Genomic DNA, 20,666 nt, shown 5'->3' on the forward strand with positions numbered 1-20,666 from the left:
TGAAAGGTGTGGGAGGCCCGCTAGCCTAATCAGGGGCCTAATGGATAGTACTGTCCCATCTCCTGAGATCCAGGGACAGCAAGTCCGGAGGACGGGCCTCATTTTCCTGGCCAATCAGCGAAGATGACCAGCAGAGCGACACTGAAGTCTTCTTTCACGAAGTTATTTTCCCCATCGGATGCATCGGATTATTTTTCGTGGGAAAGTCTCAGAAAAAAATACGCTTTACACGACTTCCATGTTCTATACTAAGCGTTTCTTTAATAGCTAGTGGGGTAAACAGCAATTTTTATTATTTCCTCTTGATCATTTAACGGCTTCTGAAACTTTCCTTTGTGTGAGAATCTTTGTTGCTGACGTCACCTGTTGTTATTTTTGTGCCAGCTTGATTGAAACAAAGGGGGGTTTTGTTTGATTTAGCAGTGTGGAAAGTGATGTATCGTGTATGGCTATAAGAATTCAAGTCAAAGTCCGCTTAAAAAAATTATCGACAAGTATGTTTGTTTCCTCAGCCTACTCCATTTTGCGATTTCCTGACCAAGGCGTTAGGGCTCCTGCCTCCGGCAAGTGTGGGCTTTACCTTCCTTACCCTGACATAAACGGCACAGAAAGTTACCTTGTTTCCGTGTTTTACCACGTAGAGAAGGGGGGGGGGAAGCTTATTAAAAAATTGAACTTCAAAAGGGGGCTGGTATTAGAACAAGGAGGGGGTTTATGGAGTTTTTCTGCTAGAGCTAGATAGGTGAACAGACAAGTCTCTAGAGAGTTTCTCACAATTGGTATCATAAGAAGAAATGGCTGAAGTGGGTCATTTAAGTTTAACAGATTAGTGGCAAGCGTTTTGTTGTAGTTTCCCAAACGACTTGCTCACCAAACATCTCTCGTAGCACCTAACAAAGTTTTATTCGGGATGGCCCCGCTCCGAGGTCCAACCCCTTACTCTTTCATGATACATTTCTGACAGAAAGGGTATTGCTTTCGTAAAAATACGCTTTTCGCATACTTTCTTATGAGCACTGCATCATTTTTTAATCCTTGGAACGAATAAAAAGCATGTTGGAGGGCCTTTTCACTTTAATTTTGAAGTGGGTTAAACAAATGGTCGACTAACACGTCTCTTCCCCTCAGCAAGCTACTTTGCTGTCATGTTATATTTCAATTAAACACAACAACGATTGGATGGACAATCTCATTTTATTTGTTATTGACCACATCAAATTGCCAACATTGCCACTTTTAAATAACAGTCCCCTTATAGTTCACTGCTGCACTACATTATGTAGTCTCCTGCTCGAGTGGCGGTAACAAGCCGAGCCTAGGGGGAGTATTCCGACACACTGCGATCGTTCAGAGGCTGAGTGGGTCTGTAGTTGTCACACATGGAGTGCTCCTCGTGATTGTGCAGATGTCTCATAGCATACAACTGAAGGGAAAAAAGGTTAATCTGTTAACAGTTAATCATTACTCGACTGAATATCACCGAACAACTACCATCTTTTAATATCACAAGGGTGTCACTGTAGAACACTATTCGACGCCTTTTGAGAGACTTTTTCTCCACGTTTCGTTGACATCTTATGTTCTTATCGGGTTATTGACTGCGTGCGTAACATGAACTACGTTTTAAACGAACCGTCCCCTTTTTTAAACAAGCGATACATTTTTTCCAGATTTCTATTATAGCACGGTGACCTGAAGAGAAATATTGTGTAATAATAAAGTTGAAAATTAAGCGAAAATGCTAAAACTGCAGTCAGGGATAGGCATAACAAAGTTTTTTTTTAACAACTGGTCTGACACTGGCTGAAATCAAAATCTTACCACTCTTTCGCTGGCAGCAATTGGATTCTTGAGTACAATCCAGTTGACTGACTGGTAGCAAGGCGGGGTGGTCAGAGATCCCTTGTACGAGTAAAAGCCTGCTCCTGACAGATCTTTCAGCTGGGGTACCAAGTTGTACAAATACGTAATTGTCGCCGTGTTGGTACCTTTGAAAGAAGAACTCAGACTGTGTTCACCATATTGGTATTATTTGCAACAACAAAACCTACAATACGTTTAATGGCAGGTTAAACCTCTCGCGCGGACGTCGGAAGGTGGGCGTGGTTTCAAGTTCCGTTTTTCCTATAACTGAATCCACCTGTTATAAATCAGTTCGGACTCTTGATTTATCAAGTTTTAATTTTAAGTTTTGTTTAATTAGCCCCGAAAGGTCCCTCGTGGGGGAACGATAATCTACATGATACCTTTTTTTTTGTTGAACTCGCCTTCAGTAAGTCTTACAGTTTAGTCATGCGGATGAAAAATGGAGAAGTACAACTTTCAACACAATCCAAACTGTAGGCTTTCAGTGTGGCTCAACTGAACAGCATATAGATTTATCTTTCGGCTTTCTTCAAGCACCGGCTCAGGCGGAAGAATTTACAACACTGACTGCTTTATGGCTCAATTTGTGGTCAACTTTAGCATTGTCTTGGTACGTTTGTCTGTTGTCTAATGGCATCCATGCTCTCTCAGATCTTAAAGTTGCCCTCTTAGGAGCAAAATCAGTTAATCCAAGGAAACTTATGCGAAAAGATGTATCAGCAGCGGAATCACGACTTTTCGAACCTCGAGGAAAAAAAAACGAAAATTGTTTCGAGAAATAGAAAGCTTGAGATTTTAGTTTTCAACTTGGTCGAGAAAATACTACAAGGGAAATGATGTTTGGTTCGAGTTTATATAATATCGGAAGGTTCGCTAAACAAAGATTGCACTGAACTTATGAACGAAATGTACTTGATAAAAAAGACATGATATACCATTCTCAATGATAATTGACTGAAATAGAGGAAAACTAAGGAGAAATATTTGTACAGAAACTAATAGTCAAACCAAACTGGTAACAAAATTTGTTTAAACTTGATCGGAACTTGAGCACCGTCCTGATCACAAATTCTGAATAATATTTGACTATCTAATCCTTACCGGCCTTCCTTATCCTCCACATCTTTCTGGCTAGCGTGCCTAATGCATAACTGCTGTCATCATTCTCCTTTGTGTAAGAATAAATACAACATTATTACGCTTGTATAGTATTGTTTCTAGTAAGTTTTCCTGGTAAGATTACTGATTCATTGTTCGTGCAGTGTTCGTTATTTTGTTCAGTTGTTCTGAGGTAAGTTAACTGAGTAACCTTTTCCTTTTTTGTTGTATTTTGTTAGTTTGTTTACTATTGTACTCGTTAAATATTACGCAACTAAAGGGTGCTGGCGTGTTATGGCCGATCACGGAACTAGTAGCAGCAACACCCACTAGAACATAGAAGTGGCCGAGAACGTCTCTGCAATACTCATTAGCTTGTATAGGACCTTATAATGACCAAATATGACCGGCCTTTTTTGTTAAAAAGGGTCGCTAACGGAACAGTTCACTTGTAGTAAATTGTTTGCATCAGGGAAATTTATTTCTTTTAGGTTGTTGTTGTTGGGTTTTCTTTTTATTCATTAGCCAAGAGCATTTCTACCATTCCATGCATAAATAACTGACTTCATACGGTTTTTCATTTTTTTTTTAATTAAAGGTAGTCTGGCCAACTGAAGTTGAAGTTGTGATATCTAATGGGACGATAAATTGCTTGTTAATATATAAAGAACAAGCTCTGTTACAAAAGAGATGGCAACTCACACATTTTATACCTTGTGTGCTCAAAATGCATTTTTGTCTTTGCAATCATGGCACGTTTTTGGTCATGCTAACTAAACATGCTTCAAAATCTCATCAAAAGAAACCATGCCACTGACGAAAGACACAACTTGCTAATAACACTTTTTCTCAGCAAAATGTTTTGGCTCTGATGGTCGATTGAAGACATTGACCGCTGGACAGAAGAATGGCCTGGCCAGGCTCCTTTATATACTGAACCTTCTTTAAAATAACGTCTTATGCTCAAAATTTACCACCAAACCTCGCGGTTACGCTAATTATTCTCAAAACTCCTGCACTTTCATGTAGTTTTTACGTGGTATATATCCTTTTCATCTTTGCTGCATTGGGAATTCGTTTACGATAAAATTTAAAAGCTCGCACTTCGAAAGCGAGGCTTGGTGGTGAAACTAGCCAGTCTGTCGAAAACATTCACGGCATACGGGCTATTGGGCTGAACTGAATATATATTTTCTATACCTGGAAGAACACACCAATGACCGACAGGCCATCTGATTTATCAGCAGCAGTAGCAAAATCTGGGTACTTCGTGTTATAGGTCACCAAATGAAGCTACGAAAGAATTAATAGGATGTTATATTAACACTGGAGATGGTCTAACAAAGAACCTACCAACAACTAACAAAGGACTACAAGAATACATTCATTGCATGTAGTAATAAAATGTTTAAACTAATTTCGTATACAGTATCATGTGTATAGTATAAAATAATATTCGTATATTTGTGTACGAATGATAGTTTCCCGGCGTATCTGACGGTAAACAAACTGGGCCGGGTTGTTTGTTCATGCTTTAATCAGTTTAGTTCAGGATTAGCGTGAATTTTGATTTCAGGTTTTAACTTTTCAGTGAACTTTCTCTTTATATCTGTCCTTCATTTTTGATGTCATTCCTTTCAAACTCCACGAAACATTAGCAATTACACAAGAGAATTTCAACCCTCCATAAACTTTTTAATCCTGGCTTAGTGTATGTTGGTTGGTTTTCGAACAACTCAGCCCTGGACAGTAACCTCCTAGTGTTACAAAACCATTCCATTACCTCTCCTGAATATGCCTTGCCGTCCACAGTGTGTTCAGATCCTTTGTTGTCTTGACAACCAAAATGAAAATGCAGCTGCTGCAGCTTGTATTTGCTGTCTCCCAAGGGACCCCCGGTAAGTGTAGCAGTTCCTTTGGGTTTGTCAATAGTAAAGGTAGGAGCATGGCCATTGTTGGCGATGTTTCCACTGACAAATCCATTTCTATTATCACAAGTAAAGCTCAATCCTTTGAGGTTTGAATCCCTCTTTGACGAGCTGGTTTCAATATTGATTGGCGACTGGGCGGTCTCGCTGCAGTGTTTTGCCACCTTTTCCCAGTCCTTTGGACCGTAGGCTAAATAAATAAGCAATTATATAACCTATTATTTACAATTTTAATATCTTACGCGCAAGCCAAGCCTAAATATAGGATTTTGTTCAAGGTTCAATTGGGTGCTTGGTGTGTACTGCCTACATACAGAAACCGCTGAACAGCAACGACTAGTTTAAAATTTCCTTACACCAAGCGTGTGTTTTTGTCGTTATCGTTACAGTTTTGAACAACTATTGGTATCTAACATATATTGATAACAAAAGGACATGGGCATCTCAAAACCATTACCAACACAATCCTATACTCGTACCAGTTTCTCCGTATTCCCACTTCGCTCCTGAAAAGAGTAAGAAAAAAAGAACTTAAACTCTTTTCCACGATCGTCAATGCTAGAATTTGACAAAAATACATAAAGGTTATAAATTGTCAGTAATGTAACGTCTTGACTCGATAGACCACCAGTCGTAAAAGATAAAATTTCTTAAACCAGTAACTTTCTTTACATAGTTGAACTGTTAATTTGTTTTATCAACTGAATCTATGGAAAAAGTTCAAATCTTTAAAACTCAGGTCACACTAAGGTCCGTTAACAATGAGTTGAGTAGTTTTAAACATATTTATGCATCAACTTTATACTAGTGACGAATAATCCGTCTACTAGCTACCGTTTTATGCGTTTCTCGTAAAAACGAGAGGAAATATCAGACGCACCAGTTTTTTTTGTATGCTATTCAAGTAGCACTAAAGCCTTTTGTGTAGATAGTTCATCTTGACGAATTATTCGTTGTTTTCTTCTTTTCTATTGTTATAATAATTGTTTTGTTATAATCGTTATAGGACGAGCTAACTTCATGGCTATTACTAAGGTTTTCCACACAACCAACATTTTGCAGCGGGGCACCAAGTGTACCAGGATGTATAGGCGAATCTTTGTTTACAATATTTGTCTCATAATAGTGCTTCAGTCTCTGGTATAGCTACAAAAACATACAATCTTAATATTGAAAGAGCATGGCACAATTACCTGTTATAAAAAGTTGAGCTGTAATTATTAAATTGTTTTTGTGTGACGCGTTTTTAAAACTTAATATTTCACAAAGAATGTATCGGCTTATTAGTGCTTTTGTCACCCAGCGATTTTGCAGTGTTTTTAAGCTGATATCTGCTACAATATTATTCAAAGAGCTAAAATTCCCCGATTATTACGTTTTACAAGCTCTAAATTTTTCGAGTCAGTTTGTATATAGCATGATGCCTTCTCTTCAGTCGCAAAGTTGTATGCTAATGGAATATTAGTAGAAACTCAGCCGTGATCTATTGAAAATCCGCGAATCTGATTGGTTCTTCCACTGTTTTCTATTCGCTAAGAGAAACGCTGACATCAGCAAAGACATGCCCGCTTAGCGCACGTGGAAAGCTATTATAATGGTTATCAAACCTCTTAAACTTTTCGGAACAATTTCTTTCAATTCAAGTATGTGTAACGTTTTAAAAGTTGTCCGAAAAGTGCAAGTCACTTACATCAACTTCCAAATTTCGCGATCGATATAAACATCTCCACAATTCAAAATTTTCTCGATTTCTTGAAATGTGGTCTCAATCAGCCGTAATTGTTTACAGAAGGTCGCTGTCAATCACTTCATTTCAGTGTTTTCCAGGTCGCTGTTTCAGCGCTGTTTCGTGCTGGAAATTTACTTCAACAGGGCTTTACAAAGATTGTTCTCATCGCGATTCTTGAAGGCTGGTTGGGGCATTTCCAATTGTTACTTGGCCAAGAAACAAATATTAAACAGCATATCAATTCACATTTTTACCTTCAGCTGCTAGCACAATAACCACGAGGACTAAGAATATTACAACTCGAGCCATATTTTTCTCTGTAAATTAATAGAAAAAATGATTTTAACAATCTGAAAATTATAATAAACATTCAATATTAGCCAAAGAACACTTATCCATCGTCCTTACAATGGAAAATGATTTTTTACTACGCCTAGGGTTGAACTTTTCCTAACTATAAATCCTTCTTCCTGTATGGCTTGTTTTACACCTTTGAAATTGATCCGCGGCTTTTGATGTTTAGTTGCACATTGTAAAAATTGTTTTGTTTTTTAGAGTACTTCTATTCTTCTTTTAAAAATTAAAACTCTCCCTCCCCCTCACCCGGGCCCCCTCATTACTCTCAGACTATGTTGTGTAAGTAAAATGATTTTTGAATTAAGTAGAATTCCACTCGCGGAAGCTCTACGTGAGAAGGTTCTAATAGTTCTCAAAGGGTCGTAAAATGTTTTATACCATGCCATAGAAAATACAGCCAATCAGAATTTAGGAAAGCCGTTGTATATTCGACGGTATTCAACTCAACCTTCCCATCGTGCGCTGCAATTTTATTCTCGACGTAATTTAGTAAGCGTATTTTCTATGGCATGGTATAAAATAGTTACACAACACTTTCTCGTGGTATGCTATGGAATATCCCACTTGTCACTTGTATTTTCTTGGTATACGCACTCGCCTAAAGGCTCGTGTGTATACCGAGAAACTACCATGAAGTGACTCGTGGGATATTCCATAGTATACCACTCGAAAGCGTTGCATAACTAGTATGTATTCTAATTTGTTCGTTGGGAGTTGTTATATTCTGACATCTCTGGGATCGTTGTGATGTGAAATGAAACTGACTTGAAAGACACAACTTGCAGGTGACGCATTACAGTAAACTTAGAAATGTTCCTCACATAACAGTTTTGTGATTGACACTGTCTTGAGTTCATTTTGAATGTTGAAGCAGCGGTGCAGGGGATTTTTTCCATTTGGTGAAGCCAAAAGCCGAGTATCCCTGATGAATGTTTGTTATGGCAAGAATTTATGTTCTTCGCGTTATTCAAATCGTTGAATGCTTGGTCATGTAGAAGATTGAAAAATAATTTCAAAGATAAAGACTGGCCCTAATAATATGTAACACAGGAGAAATATTTGTTTTTGATACGCGGATTAACTTGCATGGAATTCCAAATACGTAAACCAAAATGTAAATGAAACGTTTAGCCCTTTCTCTTTCCTTGATTCCTCATCTAAGAAAAAATATCATCTTGGACTTCGACTCTTCATGACGACTACTTTCAGCTGCTTAAAATCGGATTATTACATTCGGATTATTAAATTTGAAACTAAGACTTCACAATAACCCCGACCGGCGCATTGTTTTCATCCATAGTTATAATCTTGACTGATGATGATATGTTACCAAATTGTTCCTACATTTATTTTAATTTAATAAAACTTGCGGAAATAATCGTACTTCATATTTCAAGTGTAGTTAGATGAAAAAAATTATTTCCGTTGTTAGGTATAGACCAAATTACAACAAAATTTTGAAAACCACCACGCATCCACTTGATCACTTCGGTAGACGTAGATTGCAAGCAATAATGGTCAAAGTAATAAGAAGATATATTTGAAATAATTTTGGTAAAATTTAATCCTATCACGAATAACCCTTCCTCTCATCACATCTTATGTATAAGAGACGATGGGACAGCGCCATTTACATTTGCTTGTAATTGGAAGAGTGGAATAGTATTCTAAGGTGAAAGACGTATGACAAAGATGATGCCATCAAGAGTAGAACATGACTGACGCCCTAGTAAGATGTATTAAAAAAGGATCGTGCCAAGAAAAGTGAACGGGTTCACCAGATGAGTAAGGTTTGACGAAATGAACAGGAAAGGAACGGTGAGCCAAGTTTACGTTAGTATGTACAACATCGACAAGTTTCGATAAGAAGAGTCTTTACAAAAAGCGTTTCATTTTAAAAAGTAATGTGCTGATCATCTGATCATTCAGGGAGAACATGGTAAGTATGGTTTGAACATTTTATACCTTTTTTCCTAAAACGTAAAAATTTGAAATTTCCACCAAGCAAATAAGCCCATCAATGTTTAAACGAAAAAAAACCAATAAGAATAGAAAGACTTGTCGATGATAAGTTTTCTCCCTAAAGATCTAGCTCTGAGTAACTAGATAGATTTTACTTGGCTTGTGTTTCATTTCGTTATTAGTTTAACGAGTTTTCATCTACGGCATCTACCTATTCTTTGACAGTATTTTGCAAATTTTAATAACCTCAGTTTTGGATGAAGTAAAGTTGTCCTTTTTATATTCTTAGAAGGAAAAAAAATTAAAGGTGCTAAAATGTTTTAATATACTCTGAGACTGTTGTGGTTCGTAAATAAAACGGCCCTACAAAACAATAGTTGTTTGAACGGCTGTTTTTAGTGACTTTACAGTTATTGCACACATCCTTTTGTTAGTTTAGTGGTGTTTTAGTGACTTTACAGTTGTTGCACACATCCTTTTGTTAGTTTAGAGTACGTCTGTGCGTTACCAGGTGAAACATTCGAGTGAAATATATGTTCTGTGGAGAGCAATCAAGTGATTGACACTCTCTCGTGGGTTCATTTTGAATGTTTAACCAGCCGTGGCGGGGTTCTTTTTCTTTTTTTAAAAGGTCAAGCCATTTTATTAATATTTTTTGGTGCGAACTGATGTTCCACATTTTTGTCAAATGGATTTTTTCTTGTATAAAATATGCAGACGAATAAAATTCGCAGCAGATAGAAGAATCACTTTTCCGTATCTCAAGATAATGTAACGTACCGGAAATATTTGTAAGCAGATGTAATTAACTTAAAATTCCAAACCATTAGACAAAGATAGAAATTAAACGTTTCTTGTCCATCTCGTTCAGACTGAGTGGACGAGAATTTATCCTGTCCAAGAACACCAATCAGTCTGGACTTGTCTCTTCACAATGACTACTTTGCTCAATATCGGATTATTACAATAGGTGGAACTTATCTTAGTAATTCAGACTAAGATTTCTCAATACCCCGCCTGTATATTCAGTTTTCCCCTTTCCCCATTTCTTGAAATCTGAGCCAGCTGTATGAAAGACAGATAAATGTGCTCTTGAAATTTCCTTCCTTTTCACGGTCTTTTGAAGTCATTTAGTCATTTTGTGAACGATTGCCAATCCAGAATAGACTGATAAATGGGTCAACTGGCCTTGGCGTAGCATCCCTCCATCTTCCCATGCCTCCTTTGTTACTTAAGTCTCAATTTTAACACCAATAACAAATGCAAACCAGGTAACAAGTATTCAGTAATGACCTACATACCAAACCGACTGTTAAAGCTATTATCCTATTCACGCATCACATATAAAACGACCTTCCTTAAACTAAAACGCTTATAAAGTAATGCGCCGTTAGTTACGCCGCCTTATACCAATTTTTCAAACATTCAGCCCTACTAATGATTATAAAGCAACAAGAAAGACAGAATTCGTACTTACACTCACCTGACAGCCACACCTGAAAATGATCTAAAAGCGGGCAAAATGTGCTCATAACAGCCAGCACGCCGCCACTTATTTGTTTTAAACTCGATCGCCTCAAGCGTCAGTAACATGGATGAATTTGATTGGTCGACGTTCAGATTGATATTTACCGACACTCTTCTTTTTAAGTCTTAGAAGATACCGCAATAAAATGGCACTGTCACTGGGCTGATATGACTGTTTTCAAATCACAGTGTCTCTGTGTAAATCTGAAGGTAAGCTGTTTCAACTCTGTTTTCCTATCCACAGAAGTGTATGAGAACAATAGGCGCGCATGAGATATATCGATATTAAACTCGTTTTGACCGGCTTAACTTGTATTATCTTCTATTATCTCTGCACGGAAGGTTATCATTTAGCGGTTGCAAAGGAAAAAAGGGAAAGTCATGAAACAAATGAGCAGCCATGCCGCAAATGTACATGTTCATCTGAACGTTCATCGTTAGAATAAATTATCGCGATTGAGAACTTTGGATATTCTGGCTTAGAAAAATAATAAGATTAAATGCACAGCTCGACAAATTTTAGCTTAGCAATTTTAGTAAAATTCGACAATTTTGTGTGTTTTCCAAAAGACAATTTTTAATTCGCGTGATTTTGCTAAGTTTGTTGACCTGGATACTCGGCAAAACACATACTTTTGTCGTTGCAAGACAACACTTTTAAGCAGTGTAGAGGATATGTTGTTTGAGAAGAAAAGTGGATCTTTCCGGCATACAAGTAATGACACGTGGCGGATGCGGCAACGAGTAAAGGTTTGCCTTTCATTTTTACTTTGTGTTTTGCAGGGTTCGAAAACGGTTCCGTCTGGTCGAATGCACATTCACTGCGAAAGGCCAGTAAAATTAACATTTTGCTTGTAAGGAATGTCCTTTTCTATCATTTTTTAACATTATATTTGTTTTTCAACTATAAAGGATGAGCGTTTTAGGATTTAATAAGGAAAGCAAAATGCGATTCGATTCTAAGGAAAGCAAAATGCGATTCGATTCTAAATCAGCTATTGAGTTATGGCCAAAACAACGCAGCACACTGCCATTCACTTTTGCTGTCACAAAACGACAACATATAGCATCTTTTATTAAACACTAGCTAAGTTATATTTTACTTTCTGAGGTTTGATTGGTTTACAGGCAATGCTATATGAACTTTTATACCATGGACCACAAATATAGTAGGTGTACATGTCAGCGAGAACAGCCGGGGAGCTCAATCATTGAAATTCTTTGGTTGCTTTCATAGTTGTTCCGCTCGCGCTTGTTGAAATACCACCTCATGGAATAATTGTTAAGTATACTATGGATGTCTGCGTTTACGTGACCTTGCCCCTATCTCGTTTATGTTGCAAGGGTGAACCAGGCTTCTTAAGGCACGGCCTTAGCACACTCACAAGTAAAAAAGACAGTACGGGTCTGTAGGGACCTAATAATCCTAGGAGCGAGCGTCCGCTACTGGTAGCCTATTCTTCAAGTGAAAATGATTTTCCTGGTTACGGTGGCAAAAATATGACAGACTTTTCATATTAGTTTCTTATTAACATATCTTATTTTATTACTATCTTAGTCGGTACACTAAGACAGAGTTCAATTATATTAATTATGTATATATCATATATGCTTAAGACAATTTTATTTACAAGAACTGAGAACCTTTTTTATAGTTTTCTTGTCAGTGCACATGTTCATTGTATGCCCTGTCAGAGTTTTCCGACACCTTTTCGCGAAATTTAAGAGTTAGTACCAAAGAGATTACGGATTGATGGCTAATTTGTAATTTAGATTTCTTTATTTAAGATACCAGTCAAAAGATTATGCTGGTCAAACTTAAATTCTCCCGTGGACTTTTGCAAGGCTTAACAAATATATAGAAAGCTTTAACAAAGATTGTTTCAAACATCAAAAAAATCAAATGATGAACGAGTTTTTCGTCATAGCTCATTGACACAGAATACTAGAATTCATCTGACGGCCAGTGGAACAAACTATAATTTTCGATAATTTGGTTGTTCGATGTGAAGAATCTTTGCGATACATTTTGACAATTATAAAGTTAACAATAATGTGACAGTGATTTTCCAGTATAAAGCCATTTTCCAAGTCTTTTTTTTGTGTGGATCATAAACAAATCATGGTTACCAACAGGCGTGGAGGGGGTTTTCAATTGGGGAATTTCATTTGTGAATTAAACTATATTGTTTTCTTAGCAACGAGTTAAACAAATGGTCCTCTTGCACGGCTAACTTGACTCTTCTCTCAGTCTCTCGCTGTACAAGTGTACGTATAGCGGTAACGCTGTCCTTTCTGTAACTCCTTTGCAAGCCTTAAAAAGCGGTCATGGTCGTAGATGAGGTCGGTTTTTATTGTGTAAAATTCTCAGATGTATTTAAAATTGACCTCTCTGGAGAATCTTTCTGAGAGCTGATCTAAGTTCTCTGAATTTCCAGCAGTACAATGCAGGGTTGAGAGACGAGTTCATAAATGCTATGGTCAAGGAAATGTTAAATACAGCTTTCACTTCTGTAGGGAATCCGAGTATTGAGTACAGTACCATACTACACAACAAGGGCGTGTAGCAAAGCAAGAACAAGCCAAACACATAAGCCATAGTTATAGCCGACTTCTTTCTCTTTGCTGTAGTGGCTGTATTTAGCTCGTTTTCAGTCGCAACATTTGAAATAATATTTGCTTCATTGCATATGCGGGCTCTCTGTCGTTTGGCCAGTAGGAATATTTTCAAATAGATCCCTACAGTCAGTAAAATGATTCCTAAAATAACAGGACTGCAAATCAAGGTCAGAATTGTGTTATCAACGAAGCCAGAAAAACGGGCAGTATTCAACACGAGAAAAACACCCCAAAAACTGATAACAAACTTAACAATTCTACTTGTTGTTACGATGGCGAGGTACCTGAGTGGATAGAAGAGTGAGATGCATTTGTCAATACTCGTAGCTGCCAATGTTAATAATGTCACACCCGTCCCCTGAAGACCAGTGACTTCGATGATCAATGTTGAAAGACAGTATGTGTGAAAATCCTGCTTGATCTCGGCAATTTTATAAGGCACGAAGCAAGGCTGCGGCAGAACTCCCACAAATAAATCTGACAAAGCTAGACAACAGAGAAGCGTGTTTGAGGGCGTCTGAAGGGAAGGCGTTCTCCAGATTGTTATCATCACCAGTGTGTTACTAGTGGTAGCGATTAACGAGAACAGGCTGTTGAAAACCACCATCACAAAGTTTTTAAATACGTACATGTACATTGGCACCTCAAGGTTGACCGCAACAAAAAAGCATCTGAGACCAGTAGCGTCAGAATCACTTTGGTTTCCTTCAAACTGTCCCATCGGTTAAAGAGTGAGTAATGTACTCGACGCTTCGGTGAAGTTGATGTTTTGTGAACCAAAATATACAGACATTTTTCTGATATAAGTCGATTATCGCTCGAGAACGTTTTTAACTGTTTAGGCAAAGCAGCTGCTTTTTAGTTAGTCCAATTTGGATTTATTTAATCTTATAACACTCCGGTGGCCGAAATAAATTGAAAAGCCTAAGATAAAGCTTTTTATTGTCTAAACAATTGGGCATGAGAGTGACAGTTCTTTTGAAAAAGGCAATCAAACACTGCTTTAGACTTTTGATCTATCCAGCAAAAAATGTTTGTGTATAAAAAGCCGTTTGGGATTTTGCAAACACAACCCTTTAATAGTAAATTAAGGACGTTAGGACCTATAGGACAAGGCTTTCCTCTGTGATATGGACCGAATCGTTCATTAAATTTCCTCAAACTATTTTATATAGTTTCGAAGTTTTAGGATCACAATTATAATACCGCCGATTGAGTTTTTTTTTTAAAAAAGATCTGTTCTTGATGCATGCATTTATCCTAAGTAACGTAAGAGTTATGTTTCCTGAGTGTACGGCGATATATAGGACACTTTCTTTGATTTTTCCAAAATCTTAAAATTAAATTACTGGATTATCATAACTCATTTTTGTCTTGTTTATTTAATATATTGAATTAATAAATAGCACAAGGTAAACTGCAGGTTGTCCAAAGATTTCGAGACAAAGTAATAAGTTGTCGTTGACTGCGCAGCCTGTGTTAAGTCTTTTGATTCAACTCTATTGCTGTCACTGTTACGATCGTAAGATTATTACACGTTTTTTATACACTGATCAGCAAGAACACTAAGGGAAGCTCGATGTAGTTTCTTTTAGCCTCAGGGTGCGAGTTTTGAAAATAAGAAATGTCCTGAAAGTAATCTTCGATTGTTGCCAAACTACACCATGATGATGACATTTGATCACACTTTTAATTTTTTTAAGTTCCTTGGGAACAGGGGTTACCATGGCGACGATTGTGGTATTCTTTTTGTTTTGTCTACTTGGAGACCAAGTTTTAGAAATGAAAATTTAATGTAAAAGCTAAGACAGTCAAACTGATATCGAGGGAACATGCACAGAGCACCGAAGAATGCTTCTACGAAGCTTCTCCTGTGTTAGCAATAAATCACAAACAGAAAACAGGTGCGCGCACAAATACATGATCTAAACACGAGTGAAAGTTCCACATTTCAAGAGGGTCTCAATGGGGTGGTGGCTTTTATGGTTAACGGTTAAAATTTTGGCTTTTTTACGGCTAACGGTTAATTTATTTCCATAACGGTTAACATAAGTTAAAACTTAATTTTCATTGTTTTCAGTAAAAAGTTAAAAATTATTTTCCATTATTTAAAACATATTTTAGGTCTCAGGGCCATTCTGGGACGATGAAGTGGACTAGTTTGGTTTATTTATAATAACTGACCGATTTTTTTACGGTTAACATATTTTACGGCTACTGTAACGGTTAAATCTTTCCAATTTTTACGCCTAACGGTTAAATTTTTGGTCGTTTTACGGCTAACGGTTAACCCCATTGAGACCCTCTTTCAAGGAAATGGACATTAGCACCGTTGTCGCACCACAGTGTATCATGTGTTATGGAGGTCCAATTTGTAACAAGTTAAAATAAAGAAGTCAAGACTGAGAGAAGAAAATGCGAAAAAGAAGAAAAATTTAAGTGATATTTTTTGGCTTTGATTATTCCTTTCTTTCGTTTTTACCGCGGAAATTTTCCTGATGAGAACTTTTTTTTAAAGGAATGAAATCTTTCAGAGGCATTCTAAAAGGAATTTAAAGTAACAACAAATCTTTGAACATGTATTCCCAGTCTTTAATAGAGGATGAACACAATTTATTACAGTACAGTTCGATGTAACTCCTGTTCTGTTTTTACATATCCGTTTTTCCCTACAATATTGACCTCCGAAACTACGTGTTACGTTACACTGTCTGTTTGTACATCAACAGCGTGTTATAAATCAAGTTATAGGCATCATGCTGGCAGATGACTGTACATTCACAGCATCTTGGACTGCAAGCAATCTTCACTCATAAAAAGGAACGTTCAACAGACCACTCCCGGCAGGCCATTTGTACAATTTGCGTCCATTCAGTGGATTCACCGGTCTGAAGTTGTTGCACAGTGAATTGCCGCTGTTTGAAGTCAATGATCGCATTATCTCGAGCTGGAAAAACAATTATCAAGATACGCCCTGAGAGAAATTTTTTAATGTTTCGTACCAGATTTTAACTTTTCAAATTTACCTGAGATTCAGTGACCGGTATCGGGTTTTTCATCACAATCCACTGGACGGATTCGTAGCAGGGTGGGGTGGTAAGAGAGCCTTTGTATGTGTAGTATGGTGCATTCTTGGAAATTAAGTCTGAAGTAAGTGTAGCCAGCGGTATACTGCCTCCTGAGTTGTAGCTGTCACCTTCAAAGAAGAAACGAAGAAGAAGAAGATATTCATAAAGACGAAGTTTCCATAGTTACCGCAGTAAGAATATAAGCTCATTACAGAATTACCGCTGGGGAACTTTACATTCCTTAGTGACAGAGCTATATTCTCCATCCATTCACTGAATCCTCCGTTCACCTGAAAAGGAATGTTAAATAAATTTCTATTATTAATGGTTTATACTTAGAATTTATAAATGTCATCTCGCAACCAATTTTTGTCCAGACTGGAACACGAAGCTGTGAACTCGCAGTGTTTCCTGATTGCACAAAGATTTTCGAGAAGACACTAAAATCACAGCTTTTCTTCTCTGTATTAGATATTTATGCCATGGTTCATATGATGAAGATTACACTCTCAGGATAAAATACTTTTTTTGCTGTCCCTTTCAGCTGAAAGTTTAATGACTTTAATGTGCGAATGGAAGAAATGTTTAATACCTGCAGAAACACTCCAACAACAGCCAAACCGTCAGTTTTTGAGGCGGCCTCCTGAAAACTGCTGTAAAAGTTGTTATAAAACACCAGGTGCATCTGAAAATAAACGACTAAATTCAGGCAATTCTTCAATTCTTTATGGATAGTAGTTTCTAGTGCTTCAGATAACCTCTCAGTTGACCAACATTTTTGGAGAAAAGGAAACAAAAACTATATATTGAGTGTGGTTTTGACATCATCTCCTGAGAACTGTACATTTTGTTTATTATCCATTACACGCTGTACTCTAAATATAATCAGTTCTCAGTTTAAATACATTCTCTTTGATAATATGATAATTGTTTGCCCTTGTCCATCAACTCCAATTACAGAAAAAGCCTCAAAATCAAGTAAATATCCCGGTTAATTACAGAAAAGAAAAACACTCAAAATCAAGTAAATACCCTGGTTTTTACTAGTCTCCCTCGCAGCCTTTTTTAGACTAGGTTTTTACGTCCCCTTGAATGAAACATGCGCTTGCCCCATTGTATCTATGTTACTTGGGTTATATGTGTTTGGCATAAGGGAAAGAAAATCAGTCAAAAAGCAAAATATACGTTACAAAACGGTTACCAGTGGGAAGCAAAATAATAAAATAAAAAAGCAATAGATTTATGACTAACACCAATCACTTGTTTGTTTATTTGTTTATTGAGGCTTTTCTGTTTGTTCAAGAGAAAATCGATTGATTTATAAATTCCAACCTCTGCAGGGTAAGAGTTTCCATTCACGGTGTGTTCAGAGCCAACGTTATTTTCACAACCGAAGTGAAAATGAAACTGCTCCAAGCTAAACGTAGTCTGACCAAGAGGACCCCCCACGAGAGTAACACCACCTTTGGTCTTATCGAGGGTCACTGTAGGGGCGTGACCATTGTTGGACAAGGATCCAGTAATCACACCATCTGGATTATCAAAGGTCAGCACCAGGCCACTATGAGATGAGTTGGTCTGCGCTGAACTTGTGATTATATCAACGGGGGACTGGAACTGTCCAGTGCATAAAGGTGCTGCTAAACCCCAGTCTTTAGGCCCTAAAACTAAAATCAAACAGATCATGACGTCTAGGGGCTTTGATTGGCGGATTTTGATTCATTTTAGGGTCAATCGCATGTTGTTATTATGATTGACAGCAGAGTAAATCGTTAGTTGAGTTTTAAACTTCAGACTTCGCTTTTATAAAAGGACAATGTAATTACTCGATCTCAGTTCTCTGAGCTCGTCTGAAATTTTCACAACTCGTTTCTGAGGCGAGCAAAAGTACTTGTCACAAACCTACCCATTTTCGATAACATCCACCCAACAAATGCGAGGGGAAAGGTAGAGATAGTTTAGGTGATGCTCTTATGATCAAGTGAAGGCGTTGATGCAAGTAAGATACCGAGTAGTCTTGATAAAAAAACTGAAAAAAGACGACAACGTCCAACCAATTTATCCCAACTAAGCTTTCCAGTTTTATTAGTTTTAGGTTGCAAAAGTGATACCTGTCTGTTCGTATCCCCAGCGACTTTCGTCTGATAAAACAAACATAAAGGAAATGCACGGTTTAGTTCATTTCATTCAACTGATTGACATGTTCTACAACTAAAAGTTGCCTCTATAAACAATATAAAACACCGATCCTTCCCCTGTATAACACAACTTGAAAAGTGATTCGATTCAATATTTATACATTATTTCATTGACTATAGTAATATTTTAAAACTCCATATCGTCTTGAATAGTGCGTTTAAAATTATCCAGTGCATGCAAATATACTGACATACAGTATACAACACACTGACAAAAGTCATGGAAAAAATGCGACTTTGTACGAAATTTATCAAAGATAGTGCTACGCATGATTTGATCTTCCCAAAAACTTGCTGTTCAAAACAACAATATGATTTGTTCTTTGGGTAAAAAAGAAAAAGCAATTAAAATAGCTGCTCAGGCCAAGAGACCTAAACTAACGTACAATACATTGTTGTCATAGAGGGACTCAAAGGGTAGCATCTTTTATGTGGTTGGTTTCGTTTTGAAATAGAGGTTGGGACATTCGTTAATATTAGAGCAGCTAAAACAATACACAATGTGTAGATGCATTGCTTATATTTGTTTTCAGAAGGAAATAATTTTGTTATAGACATTTAATATGAAGGTATAGAAAACTTACCTTTGCCTGCATACACAACACCAAAAACAGCGAGTAAAACAATGCCAATTTTGCTTTCCATGTCCTTGTACATCAACAATAATTTATGTTGTAGAAACTGGGTGTCTTCTTGGAAAGCTATGAAAAACACACGATAGTTATAGTCATAAAAACTTGTGTTGACCAGTGACAAGACAGGTGATGAAATGGATGGCTGAATTGAACATTAATGAGTTTTGACGTGAAATTCCATTTTCTTATTTTCTCTTGATTTTAGCGCTATAGTTATATATTTTGAATCTTAGTCGTCGTAGAAATTCCGGTTACTTAATTTTACAGATTTTTGTAAAGCTTTTTTATATTTTGATCGAGTGAATCATTAAATCTCCGTAATTCTTGTAATCCACTAAAATACACATCTTTTCAACAATTTAGGTTTTTATCACTTTGGTTTAAAATATTAATCGTGACAATTTATTTTTTCGAAAAAACAATTAAAAGTATGTTTTCTTCTTGGAGCATTTTCAATTACGCACAAAAATTGTGGCATTCAGTCAATGTAGTTGGAAATATAAGCAATTCTATTTTCATACAATGGATGGATCTCCGAACTCACAAAACATATTAGATTATTTATTTCCTGTCCCTCTTCAGATCCACAGGGTATATAATGGTTGGTATCTGGTGAACTTAGTGCCTGTTGCCCAAGTTTTTTTGCAGAGTTGACACGATCCTTGAAAACTGAAGTGTAACTGCATTTTGCTACTGATGGAACATGAAGGCTTTCAACCAATGAAACCCCAGTTGAGGCACCTGCTAACACTATTAATCTAAAGATTTAAAGTATAAAGACGAAACTAAAGATTTACCTGGGTGAGTCACGTCTTTTTCTTTATAACTGTGTGATCACTTGGTGTCGAAGGTGTTTCTGTTTCAGTGTCTGTGAGTATCACAAAAAAGACTATTAATCATTGATTGCCAAGTGATTTTGATTAAAGTCGAAACCACAAACTAACGATGCGATTCACTATTATCGTAACGATCCTCCAATAGATACCTGGGTTATTTGTGTAGTTACTGTCAGGGAACAGAATGGAATAACCGAGACAGACGAGACAATAAAGTAAAAATACATCAATCGTTCATTTTTTAATTGAAGTAAATAACAAGAAAAAAACTACATGTAAAATTTCTTCCTTTTTTAGCATTTTTAGAATTGTTTCCACAATAGAGCCACGACCTCTTTGCAAAACACTTCTTAATAATTTATTAACTGAGATTTAAGTCTTTAACCTTGAATGTAACGAAGAGAAATAATTAAACTACTTTTCAGGGCCAAACTAGCTCAAACTATCACTTGATACTACGAAAACAAAACTAAATATAAAAAAAAGCAAGAAAACAAAATTAATATCATTTGGATCTAGACAAAAATTAAGAACCAGGCCACGTGAGAGCACTGGTGCCGGATAGTCATATCGTAGAACCAGGCCACGTGAGACCACTGGTGTCGGATAGTCATATCGTAGAACCAGGCCACGTGAGACCACTGGTGCCGGATAGTCATATCGTAGAACCAGGCCACGTGAGACCACTGATGCCGGATAGTCATATCGTAGAACCAGGCCACGTGAGAGCACTGGTGTCGGATAGTCATATCGTAGAACCAGGCCACGTGAGAGCACTGGTGCCGGATAGTCATATCGTAGAACCAGGCCACGTGAGACCACTGGTGTCGGATAGTCATATCG

General features: G+C 37.1%; 3 protein-coding genes across 5 annotated transcripts; all 3 read right to left on the bottom strand.

Moving 5' to 3' along the window:
* Positions 1-1,175: 1,175 nt before the first annotated feature.
* LOC144634872 (carbonic anhydrase 2-like) lies at positions 1,176-10,500 on the bottom strand. Of its 2 annotated transcripts, none has more exons than XM_078493917.1 (8): positions 10,424-10,500; positions 6,876-6,938; positions 5,372-5,398; positions 4,748-5,082; positions 4,165-4,257; positions 2,968-3,034; positions 1,822-1,988; positions 1,176-1,423 (listed from the first exon to the last, which is right to left on the bottom strand). In XM_078493917.1, exons 1-8 carry the CDS (start codon positions 10,470-10,472, stop codon positions 1,316-1,318), a joined length of 909 nt encoding a protein of 302 aa, XP_078350043.1. In that variant the 5' UTR covers positions 10,473-10,500; the 3' UTR covers positions 1,176-1,315. The 2 variants fall into 2 exon arrangements, with proteins under 2 accessions (XP_078350043.1, XP_078350044.1); XM_078493918.1 differs by having other exon boundaries at positions 10,418-10,436.
* A 2,344-nt stretch (positions 10,501-12,844) lies between these two features.
* Positions 12,845-13,807, bottom strand: LOC144636959 (melanocyte-stimulating hormone receptor-like). Its single transcript, XM_078496152.1, has one exon. The coding sequence runs from the start codon at positions 13,805-13,807 to the stop codon at positions 12,845-12,847; it is 963 nt and encodes a 320-aa protein (XP_078352278.1).
* Positions 13,808-15,662: 1,855 nt separating this feature from the next.
* LOC144634280 (carbonic anhydrase-like) lies at positions 15,663-19,049 on the bottom strand. Of its 2 annotated transcripts, none has more exons than XM_078493196.1 (7): positions 18,937-19,049; positions 18,266-18,295; positions 17,487-17,821; positions 16,747-16,839; positions 16,375-16,444; positions 16,113-16,282; positions 15,663-16,033 (listed from the first exon to the last, which is right to left on the bottom strand). In XM_078493196.1, the coding sequence occupies exons 1-7, from the start codon at positions 19,007-19,009 to the stop codon at positions 15,893-15,895; spliced, it is 912 nt and encodes a 303-aa protein (XP_078349322.1). In that variant the 5' UTR covers positions 19,010-19,049; the 3' UTR covers positions 15,663-15,892. The 2 variants fall into 2 exon arrangements, with proteins under 2 accessions (XP_078349322.1, XP_078349321.1); XM_078493195.1 differs by having other exon boundaries at positions 17,406-17,821.
* Between the last annotated feature and the right edge of the window lie 1,617 nt (positions 19,050-20,666).

The sequence above is a fragment of the Oculina patagonica genome, chromosome 13, assembly GCF_052425735.1.
Source record: "Oculina patagonica isolate OP01 chromosome 13, crgOcupat, whole genome shotgun sequence".
Classification (NCBI taxonomy): Eukaryota; Metazoa; Cnidaria; class Anthozoa; order Scleractinia; family Oculinidae; genus Oculina; species Oculina patagonica.

What these genes read in the sequence shown, in the direction of transcription:
- LOC144634872 (XM_078493917.1), bottom strand. Translation starts at nt 10,472, where the DNA reads ATGAGCACATTTTGCCCGCTTTTAGATCATTTTCAGGTGTGGCTGTCA. An exon ending in GTGGGAATACGGAGAAACTG is followed by an intron (nt 5,083 to 5,371) that starts GTACGAGTATAG and finishes TTATTTATTTAG; the next exon opens with CCTACGGTCCAAAGGACTGG. An exon ending in GTGGAGGATAAGGAAGGCCG is followed by an intron (nt 1,989 to 2,967) that starts GTAAGGATTAGA and finishes CTTCTTTCAAAG; the next exon opens with GTACCAACACGGCGACAATT.
- LOC144636959 (XM_078496152.1), bottom strand. Translation starts at nt 13,807, where the DNA reads ATGGGACAGTTTGAAGGAAACCAAAGTGATTCTGACGCTACTGGTCTC.
- LOC144634280 (XM_078493195.1), bottom strand. Translation starts at nt 19,009, where the DNA reads ATGTACAAGGACATGGAAAGCAAAATTGGCATTGTTTTACTCGCTGTT. An exon ending in TGTTGTGTATGCAGGCAAAG is followed by an intron (nt 18,296 to 18,936) that starts GTAAGTTTTCTA and finishes TTGTTTTATCAG; the next exon opens with ACGAAAGTCGCTGGGGATAC. An exon ending in TTGTTGGAGTGTTTCTGCAG is followed by an intron (nt 16,445 to 16,746) that starts GTATTAAACATT and finishes ATTCCTTTTCAG; the next exon opens with GTGAACGGAGGATTCAGTGA.